A 10,866-nucleotide genomic window follows, 5' to 3' on the forward strand; every position below is an offset into this window, starting at 1 on the left:
ACCCCCCGGTTCTGCACCCCCTGCCCACCTGCCGAGCGACTGAAAGGGGTTTCGGGAGGTTTCGGTGGTTCGGCTGCGGAGCCGGGAGGGGGGAATGTCCCTTTCTGAGCCGCTGAAGCCTCGGGCGGGCAGGTGGGGGGTGACAGGGTGTACCTGGGGGTGTCCCCCCCCGGAGGGCGCGGGGTGGCGGGGGAGGGTCACAGCCCGTCCCCGTCGCCGTTTGCGGGAGCGCCCCGGCCCCGCAACGACCCCCGCCCGCGGGAGCATCCTCGGGGCTGCGGGGCGAGACCACCCGCGACCCGCAGGCGAGACTTCCCCCCCCTCACCGGGTCTGAGCTGGTGCCGCGCGGGGAAGCCGGAAAAACCCCCCGCGATGGGCCGGCGGGGAGCCGGGACCCCCGGGTCCCCTCGGGGCGATCCCCCGCTCCGTCCCGCGTGGGCACGGGCAGCTCTGCCCGCCCGCCGCTGCCTTGGCTCGCGTTTCGATGAGAGCGCCCGTCCCGACCGGGTGATGGGCTGGAGGAGCTGCCCCGGGGCTCCCAGGAAAGGGAGTCCACGGGAAAGTGGCTCCCCGGGGCCGCAGTAACTCCAGGAGGCAGGAGGGTGAGGTAAAACGTGCATGATTTATTTGAAATGCTGCAGCGTACACAGACACCAAAATTTCATTCAGCACACACACAGCGGAACGAAATCTCCTTTAATAATAATAATTAAAAAAAAATTAAAAGAAAATAAAAGGAGGCGAATTTCTCTATTAAATATGCAAAGAAAAGGGGAGGGGGGGAAGAAGAGTTTTCTTGCCTTAGAAAGTGCAGAGTTCCCTATGCAGAGGCAGCCGCCCCGAGGCCGGGCCGGGGTCCATCCCCGCTGCCTCGGGCCGCTCCCGCCGCTCCGCTGAGCCCCAAGGACGTGATTGTCGAAGCGTAGGATTTTATACAGTGAAACCATACGGAAATCGAACGGTTTGAGTGAAACCAACGCAAAATAAATCTCCATTTCCCCGAACAAACCGCGACTCCAGGGACGGGCCAAATTTTTTTTTTTTCCTTTCTTTCTCTTTTTTTTTTTTTTTTTTTCCCTAAAATGCTTTTCTCCTTTTTTTTTTTTAAGTCCTTTTTTAATATTTTTTTTTTTCAATTTAGCCGATGAGGTAGAAACAGAAACGGTACTGCAAAAACGCGATGGGTTTGCGGGGGAGGGATCAGGGGAGCGAACAAAACCATGCAGGTGAGTGTGTGTGCGTGGGTGTGCGGGGACCCTGGCAGCGGGGGGCAGGGGCGGCACTCCGGATTTACAGGCGGCTTCCAGCTCGTTTCCTTTCTTATTTCTTTTCTTTTTTTTTTTTTTTCCCAGATGATTTTTTAAAAGAAGAGGAGCGGACACAGAGGAGTGAGCTGTGCCACGGCCCCCGAGCCGGGACGGGGTGAGGGGCTGCGGCAAAGACCTGCCGGGCTCTTGCTGCTGCTGCCCAGACTCCGGGCACCCCCAAACTTCCCCCTTGGCCTTTTCATTTTGTCTTTTCCTTTTTCTCCATCTTTTTATGGTTTTTTTTTCCAGTTTTATCTACAAAAGCAGTCTATACCAGTCAGGACAGCGGGGCCACTTTGCCCAGGGGCACCAAACTGTTCACTTTGCTTTGGGCGGGTTTCCCTTTTCTTTTAGGTTTATGTTTTCTTTTTTTTTTTGTTTGGTTTTTATCCCAATTTTTTTTAACCCAAAACGAGGAAAAAAAAAAGAAGAAAGAAAAAGCCAACAACCCCAAACCCTGCCCGTTTCGGAGGGGCTGAGGGCCAGGATGGGCGCGGGGTGGTTGAGGGGGCAACACCCTCCTCGCCGCTGCCCTCCCGGCCCCTTCTTCAGTAGGTGGCAGAAAATTTCATCCTTTTCTGCTTCTGTCTCTGATTGCAAAACCAGACCCGCACCACGTTCTTCTTCAAGTCTAACTTCTCGGCGATGGCAGCGATTTTCTCCGAGGAGGGTCGCGGCTGCACGGCAAAATAGGCCTCCAGCGACCGCTTCTCGGGGGCGGCGATCGAGGTGCGCTTGCGTTTCTTGTCCCCGCCCGTGTAGATCTCGGGTTTGGTCATTTTCTCCCTCTGAGCCCTCTCCGCCTCCTCCAGCCACGCTTCCAGGATGGGCTTGAGGGCCACCATGTTGTTGTGGGACAAGGTGAGGGACTCGAACCTGCAGATTGTGCTTTGGCTAAGGCAGCCCACCCCCGGGATCTTCAGGTTGGCCAACGCGGAGCCCACGTCCGCCTGGGTCACCCCCAGCTTGATCCTCCGCTGCTTGAAGCGCTCGGCGAAGGACTCCAGCTCCCGGGGGTCCGTCTCCGTCTCGGGGCCGGAGATGACGGCGTGGGAAGCCAGGCCGTGGGGGTGGGACATGTTCATAGGCTGGGAGTGGTGGGCCATGTGGTTGATGGCCGACATGTGGGAGTGAGGGTGCGAAGGTGTGGAGCCCACGTCGGGGCCCGGCACCCCCCCGAGCGGGAGGGCAGAGTTGAGGTGGTCCAGCAGCTCCCCGTCCAGGCCCTGGGAGGGCTGGTGGTGGTGGTGGTGGGGGTGGTGCGTGGTCAGCACGGACGGGTGGTGCAGGTGGACGGAGGACGAGGTAGGAGTGCAGGACACGCTGCTCATGGTGTGGTAGGTGGCATCCGGCTTGAAGGGGTGGGTTTTCTGCGATACGATATCCACGGCGGCCAGAGCCTCGGCTCCCCGCAGCAGGGTCTCGTCAAAGCCCGCAAAGATGTTACCCTGGATCTGGAGGGGGGGTTGGGGGGGATAAAAGTGAGAGCGAAAACAAGCCGAAAGAGCGGGAGAGGATTAAAGGAAAGCGGCGGGACGGAGATCCCGCTCTGCCCCGTCAGCGGTGCCGGGGACAGGTAACACCAACCGAGGTCTACCCGCACGCCCCAAGTAAAAGGACCGGGGTGCCGGGCCCCGAGCACTCTGCCTCCCAGTCGGGCACCCACCCTCCCCTCCGCGGCGAGCTCTCCGCGGCCGCAGGGAGGACGGAGCCGTCGGGGGTCCCGCAGCCCCTCTCTGCCCCAGCGCTCGGCACAGCGGAGCGGGGCAGGGCGGCTGAGCCTCCCTCGACCGGCACCGACGCCCCGCGCCCCACGGCCGCCCCAGACCCTCTCCCCCGCCCGCTGGACCCATGGCCACGGAGGAGGCAGGGAGGGAGGGAGGGAGGGAGGGACCCCCGAAACCCGGACGAAACCCAAACCCAGAGGGAAACCGGAGTAAGTTGGCGAGAGTCGGCGGGTGCGGAACCTCCCGAAAACCCACCCTGAGGGGGCTTACCTGGGGGGCGGGCAGGCAGGCTCTGCGGATGGCTTCGGAGCTGGTGTGCAGGTGGGGGTACTTGGGCTCGTGCAGGATGGGGTGCATGCTGAACGCCTGCTTGCTGTTCATGGACATCATGGTGGGAGCGGAGCGGGGCCGGGTAGGGCAGGGCAGGGCGCTCCGGGCACCCGGCTCGGGGGCGCGGTATTGTCTGGCTCCGCCGCCCGGCATCAATGGCATTATAGCCCGGCCCCCCCGCCCCCCGCCCACCGGGAGGGGCTGGGGAGGTCCCTCCCACCGCCCGCCCCCGGGCAGTGAGCTCACCCCCCTGTCAGTGGTACCCCCCCAAAGCAGGGCTCACCCCCCCCGCCGCCCCTGCACACCTCCCTCAGACAGGGCCTCCCTCTCCCCCGGTTGGACCCCCCCCAAACCAGAGCTCGTACCCCCGCCGGTGGTACCTGCCCAAAACCAGAGCCCCCCTCACCCGTCGGTGGATCCTCCCCTAAGCGGGGCTCTCTGCCCCGCCGATTCTACCCCCAAACCCCGGGGCTCAGCCCCCCATCCCTGTCCCTCCCCGGTTCTGCACCTCCCCAGGATTTGCCCCCGGTGTTTCGCTGTCCCTGTCACCCCTCGTCGCGGGGACGGGGTTGGGGGGGGGGATCAGCTCCCGTGTAGCCCTGCCCGTCCCCTGCCCACCCTCTGCCCGCCCTGCCCTCGGCTCCGGGCTGGTTCCTCCGGGGGGGATTTGGGGGGCAGAGAAGCCCCGAGCCCGCGGCTGCAGAGGAACCTTCCTGCACCTCCTCTCCCTCTGAAGGGAAGAACCTTGGATTAAAAAAAGTAAAAACAACTAAATAAAGAAAAAGTTTCACCAACTATTTTTTTTTCCTCTTTCAATGAATCTCCCTGGCTCGTTCCCCAGATCCTCCTGTGCGGTGTCCCACGGGCTGCACGTCTGTCTGTGCAGCCTCTCCATCCTCCCCTCTCCAGCTCGTTGCTGCCTCTGCACTCACCCATCCATACGAATTTCCCCGCAGCCCGTGGTGTTTCCTGTCGCCGCAAAAGCGTGTGGAGGTGAAGTTTGGTGGATCGCTGGATCCAGGGGCTCTGCAGCACCACCCGGCTGCTCCGGCTGCTTCCAAAAGGCACGGGAGGAGTGTGACGGCAGCGGGGGGGCTGGTGGAGGGGGAATTTCTGTGCCTGGGGGTGATGGAGGGCAGGAGGGTGCTTGGTCCTGCTCAGAGAAACATCTTCTCAAGGACACAGGGTGTGCTTATCTAGCCCCAAAAATCCAGCCCCAACAAGGACAGTGCTACATGGTGCAGGTGTTTTAGGATCTATTTTGCATCCTCTGAGATGTCCCTTCTCATGGGGATCCTGCCAAGCATCTTGGGACAGACAGGGTCAGTGAGCATCACAGGGAAAAGAAAATCCTGACCTGGTCCCCTGACCTGATCCCCACCTTACCTGAGAGGCTGAAATGTCCCCTAAAAGACCACAGAATGCTTTGTACTGGGAAGGACCCTGAAGGTCTTCTAGTTCCAACCCCCTGCCATGGGCAGGGACAGAAGGGAACCACCAAAGATGGTTCCTTGGTGCTGGAGCTGCCTGGGGAAAGGTCAGAGCCACTGACAGGAGACTGGATATCTGGTGCTGTCCCAGACTCAGGCACAGCCACCAAATGTGCAGCAAGAAGGTTCCTAAACCAGCCCCATGTAGGACATGGCTCATGCAAAGGGATGGAGGAGGATCTGCTGGGCCAAATCCCAACTCTGCAAGTCTTCCTGGGGGAAGAACTGCATCAGCACCTCGGTGCTGCCAGGAAAGCCCTGTCCCTGGTGGCCTGAGACACGTGTCAGTGGCCACACCACGGTCCAGGCAGACCTTCCTGTACACTAAAGCATCCTACATGTGCCCAAGGCCACCAGGCCCTGCCAGGAGGCTCTGACTCTCCAGAGGGGAGCACAGGCAGGAGCTCTGAGGCCTCTTCCCTTCTGCCCTGTGCCAGCACAGCTCTGAGTCACAGTCTCTCCTCTGCTGCTTGTGGAGAGATTGCAGGATCAGGTGATGGGCAGAGCGGCTGCCAGAGCTTCACCAGAGGCTTCTGTGCCACAGAGGCTCCAGCAGAATTCCTGAGAAGCAGAATTGTCCCTTCTGGGAGCCCTGTGGTGGGTTGTCTCCCCTCCAGCTGACACCCCCAGCTTTGTTAGCTCTCTCATGCCTCCAGAAGCTTTTGTCAGGGTAGTTCCCAATTCCGTTTGCTGGGCTCTTCTTGGAGGCCCCTCCACTCTCTTTTTCCTCATTTTCTGTGTTTCAGCAGCTCAGAGGTTGGACAGAGCAGTGCAGTTCCTGGCCCTGGATTTAACTCTCCCCAAGGAAGCAAACCTGTGCCAAGCTGCATTTTGCTGCAAGGAACAGACTCCAGCGTCTGCCCCAGGACGTGCCCTGGAGGTTGGGAACTCTGGCATGAGACCTGGACAGGCTTCTCTTCTGTCCATCACTCAGCAAGTCATCTGGAGCAGGAGCAAATCAGATGAGAGTCTCCTCCTTGAGGGCTCAGCAGCTGGTTTTCCAGAGGTCCAGGAAGATCAGGACCTGTCCAAACTTAGCCCCCGAGGACAGCACGAGGCTGACGAGCTCACTGTGTGCACAAAGTCATTTCTCATCTCGTTTTCCACACTTGTAACCACTGAAAAAGCAGTTGGAGCAGGAGAACGGCTGTGCCAGGTCAGTCCAAAGGCTCAACCAGCCTTGGGTCTTGGGTGTTCATCCAGGAAAATCAGATCAGATGAAGACATTCCCTCCCTCCCACTCTCCTGTATCAGCAGAGTTTTCCAAGAAGCCAAGGCTCCATCCTTGGGCTCTTTCCTTGCCACACCCCTGAGCATCCCGCCCTGGACTTGGTTTGTCCTGGCAATGAAGTTTTTGACTCTCAGGGAGGATTCCCAAAGGCACCTCTGGACACTCTGGCACTGACACAGAAATCCAGGGACAACAGGAACCCCCTGCCAGCCCCATTCCATGGATGAACCCATCCTCCTGCCACCTCCTGAATGGATTTGTGGACTGGCCCCAACAGGGAAGAGGGCAGTGCCCTCCATATCAAATCTCTGGATTGAGTCAGGAGCTCAGGAGCTATCAGGTTCCTCCTGGGCAGGGAAAAACAGGGAAAACCATCCTGTCTTTCAGCCAGGATGTGAAAAAATAGGGAAGCATCAAACAATGATTCTCACAGACACCTAAAGCACTTCCACAGTTGTTGCTTTAGCCCTGGGCAGCTCTGAATCTTGGCAGTGGACTTTCCAAGGAGCAGGACGAACTTCTAGGGGTTTACCAGTGCTTTGCTCTGGCTTTCTTGAGTAAGATGGAACAGCTCTGCAACCCTCCCTGTAGTCTTTTCATGTCTATCTCAGCTTTCCTCCCCAATTGCTCCCACAAATGGATTAGTCCAGACCCACCTCTCGCACCCACCCATATCAGGAACCCCAGTAAAGCAGAAAGTGCTTCACTAGAATCGGGGTTAAAGAGAGGAAAGTGTGGATCTCACCTGTAAAAACAATGGATAAAGACCCTCATCATCTGAATCTCTGGAAAACAAATTCCTTCCAGGAGGAGCCCAGCTTCCAGGCTAAGAGATGCCACCCCAGCCCGGTTGGTGGCTTTGGGGACCCTTTCTGGGACAAATACCTGAGCAGACATGCAGAGCCAGAAAGCTTTTCATGGCATTGCTGCTCCCTGTGACGGGCAGATGCTGCAGTTCTGTGCTGTGGCACCACAGTGGTGCCAGGGATACTGTGGGCATCATGACATCCACAGCCAGTGCATAGATACTCTGGCTTGTCATTCCCACTGGGAAAATAACCTTGGAGACACTCTTCAGCAAGGTCTGTGCTCAAGAAGCTCCATCTCTCTGTTGCTTTTTGAGGATGACCCATAATGTCTTGGCCTGGCTTCCTGCCTCTAACCAATAAAACCCTGCCACGCTCCGCCCCATCCCGGTGTTTTCAGTCCAAGGGGAGCTGGATGCAGACTTTGCAGAGGGCTGTCCTGCCTGCCATGTGGTTTGGTGCCTCAGGCAGTTGCCTCCAGACTCCAGCTGTTTTTATTACCTAAGTGGGTTTGATTGCTCCTTCATTTGTGCCTGAATGAGAGCCCTTGGCACCCTCGTGGGCTTTAATGGGGTCTGTGTGTTCTCGCTACCAATTAAACCCACTGGCAGCGATTAACAGGCTTCCAGCGCAACACTAACAGGGAGCAGAGGGGACACAGCTTTCCAGGACTCCAGGAGAGGGTCCTGCAAAAGGGACACGACTTTCTGCATCCCCAGCAGACAGCTGGGCTGGCTGGAAATGGCTCTGCCCCCAGGTGACCGCTGCCACTCTCGTCTCCTCGGGGGAGGTTCTGCTCAGCCATCCCAGGCTCGCTCTGTGCCGCCATGGGCACGTTTTCCAGCAGTGGGTGATGATGTTGTGGGTGGCCCAGGGTGGGTGTCACCCCTAAGTGGGGGTAGAGACATTAAGGACAGCTGTAGTGGCTGTCAGGGCTGCTCCTGGAAAACATTGGGGGTGATGCAGAGATCAGGACATCAGTGCGCGGAGAGTCTCACCCCACCTGGTCGGTGGGATCTTCCCAGGGCCTGAGCATGTGGAAGTGGACAAAAAACAGTGAGTTTCTAGTGCCCTGGACATTTTCAGCTTCCAGCAGCCATCCCAGTGCCTGGCAGCAGCTCTCCCAGCCCCAGCAGTATCCTGGCTGTCCTGTGGCCACAGCTCCACCGAGCACATCAGATCTGACATGACCTACAACCGTCTGTGGAAACCCCAGGGAGGATCCATCCATCAAAATTAAGGTGTTTGGGGATTAAATGCTTCGATCTCATCAGAACTGATGTTCTCTGATGAGAATTGGTTTTGTCAGAAAACGTGTGAGTGGCTCTGTGTGCCAGAGGTCCGTGCTCTGGGGCCAGGTGATGGTTGGAGTCACCTCGTGGAGGGCAGGAAAGGAAAGCTGAGGCTCAAGAGCTTTTTAACCAAATGAAACCGTCTCACTTCTGGGACAGGCCTGTGGCATGGGGAAGAACGTTCCTCCTGCACGGGGCACTTGTACTGACTTAATCTTGGTGTGAGGTCAAGAACAGGATCACGACAGGCTGAAGTGACACCTCATGTGACCCTGTGGCAAGTGGTGGGGTTATGGAAGAGTCAACAGAGGCCATAATTCCATGCTGGAATTATAAATGGACATTGGAGCGGTCGAATCACAGGGTCATTTAGGTTGGAAAAGACCTCAGAGATCATCAAGTTCAAATGTTCCCCAGCACTGCCAGGGCCACCATGCCCCCAAGTGCCACATTCACCCAGCTTTTAAACCCCTCTAGGGATGGTGCTGAGTCGTGGCTCAAAATATCGTGCTTTCAGAATGCCTGTTTCTGGAAGAAAACACAGAAATCGCTCCCAAGGATGAGCTCTCTTCCCCAGCCTGAAGAGCAAGGAGTGTTTAATGCTCAGGTCCAGCCCTTGAGGTGTGAGGGGAAGACGATCACGCCGGCCAACGCTGCAATCCAGCTTGTAAAAATCCTTATTAAAACCCCACGGAGCCTAATTGGGAAAGATGGCTTTTAATTAAAAAGTGCAGCCCTTCAGCCAACTTTTACAGGAGATTGCTGCGACCCCAGGAGATGCCAACCAGCAATAGACTCAACTCCTTCCGGAGGGAGGGATTTTTCCCATCCTTTGTTAGCTGGAACATCTCTGACTGTTTTAAATGGGCAACTTCACAAGTTTCCTGAGTGTGGTTTCTTCCATTAGGAAATGGGAATCTTTTAACAGCTCACCCAGGCAGCAAAATTCCTCCACTCCATCTCTTGCATTAGGAGCCCGGAGTCCTCACGTCCCCGCTCCGCAGAGCGGGAGAGAGAGCGGGAGAAAAGAAAATCCAGATGGGGCAAAGTGTAGCTCGACTTTTTAATACTAAATTATTTACAGTAAGTAAAATCGTGTGTGTCAATTGTGAAAAGAGTCCAATTTGTTTGATTTACATTGCAGGGGGGTGCCCTGGGGTAGGGGGTGTTTAACTATCTCCTCTAATGTAATTGCCTATGGCAGCCCGTTAAATATTTGATGGGCTGCCTGAGCAGAGTAAGGAGCTTCAGCTGATTCGCTCCCGCAGCCCTCGCAGTGTATCAAGTGGATTTGCAGCCAGGGAGTACCTGAGCCCTTTCCATTGTGTAACTGGGGCTCAGCAGCAGCTGCACGGAGCCTTAGCCCACTTTTAGGGTGCTCCTGGGTTCCGCGGGAACGCGTGTTTTCCGCTGGAAAATGGGTTCTTTCGTGCGCTGGCGGTTTTGTTTTATATAAGAAGCCCGAATTCCTCTTTCTGTGCCTCAGAGGGAGTGTTTTCCTCGCCCTTTCAGCAGGAAAAGAAGGTTTTGCTCTTGTCAAGGCTTGGAGGTGCTGGATCCCTGCCCCGGCTCATGGTGGTGGTGCAAAGGTGTCCCTCAGTCACAGGAGGGTCAGACCTTGGCTGAGGATGGGGAGTGGGATGGGGATGCACGGGATGTGGGAGGGACAGCAGAAGGGCACCAGCATCAGTGGTGGTCTGCAAAATGTCCAAAGGTCCCAGCTCATGCAGCCTCTTACAGCTTTTCCATTATTAGTGTTTCAAGCTGTGCCAGAGGAGGGTCAGGTTGGATGTCAGGAGGAATTTCTTCCTGGAAAGGGTGGTCAGGCACTGGAAGGGGCTGCCAGGGAGGTGGTGGAGTCCCCACCCCTGGAGGTGCCCAAGGAAGGCCTGGACATGACACTCAGTGCTCTGGGCTGGGGGACAAGGTGGGGGTCGGGCACAGGGGGGGACTGGATGATCCTGGAGGGCTTTTCCAGCCTCAGTGATCCTGGGATTCCGTGTGCAAGGTGGACACACTCAGTACCCTGGGTAAGGCTGAAGGGTGTGAGGAGAGGCACAGGAGCTCTTCCCACTGCCCCATACAGTTCTCCTTGACCAAACTCCACAGGATGGACATGCAAGGTCCCTCCTCCCCAGCACGGCTTTGTCCAGCATCAACACTGGGCAGGGGAGGGGTGGCTGACTCAGCACAGCTCCTGGCTGCTGTCACCCCAGCATGGATCACAGAACCATGGCTTGATTTGGTTTGGAAGAGATCTTAAAACCCATCTCATCCCACCCCCTGCCATGGGCAGGGACACCTTCCACTAGCCCAGGTTGCTCCAAGCCCCGTCCAACCTGGCCTTGGACACTTCCAGGGATGGGGCAGCCACAGCTTCTCTGGGCAACCTGTGCCAGGGCCTCCCCACCCTCCCAGGGAACAATGTCTTGCCCATATCCCAACTGACCCTGCCCTGTTAGTTTGAAGCCATTCACTCTTGTCCTGTCAAGTCTCTTCACATGATCCCCTTCGAGGACCACTTTGGTTCTGTCCCCTCTGGCATGAGGATGAGGTTCTGCTGCTCAGACAAGGCTGGGAGAACACCCCTGCTCCTCTCTGGTCAACCTTGCCAGTCTGTAGGAATTCCTGGAGGGTAGGAAATATCACATCACCCGCCTGGGATGGTAAATATTTAACAAG

At 57.2% G+C, this 10,866-nt stretch overlaps 1 protein-coding gene across 1 annotated transcript; it reads right to left on the reverse strand.

The window, feature by feature from the left end:
- Positions 1 to 1,726: 1,726 nt before the first annotated feature.
- LOC135421215 (brain-specific homeobox/POU domain protein 3) lies at positions 1,727 to 3,508 on the reverse strand. Its single transcript, XM_064669467.1, has 2 exons — positions 3,306 to 3,508; positions 1,727 to 2,762 (listed from the first exon to the last, which is right to left on the reverse strand). The coding sequence occupies exons 1-2, from the start codon at positions 3,423 to 3,425 to the stop codon at positions 1,857 to 1,859; spliced, it is 1,026 nt and encodes a 341-aa protein (XP_064525537.1). The 5' UTR covers positions 3,426 to 3,508; the 3' UTR covers positions 1,727 to 1,856.
- Positions 3,509 to 10,866: the final 7,358 nt, after the last annotated feature.

This window comes from Pseudopipra pipra, chromosome 13 (assembly GCF_036250125.1).
Source record: "Pseudopipra pipra isolate bDixPip1 chromosome 13, bDixPip1.hap1, whole genome shotgun sequence".
Classification (NCBI taxonomy): Eukaryota; Metazoa; Chordata; class Aves; order Passeriformes; family Pipridae; genus Pseudopipra; species Pseudopipra pipra.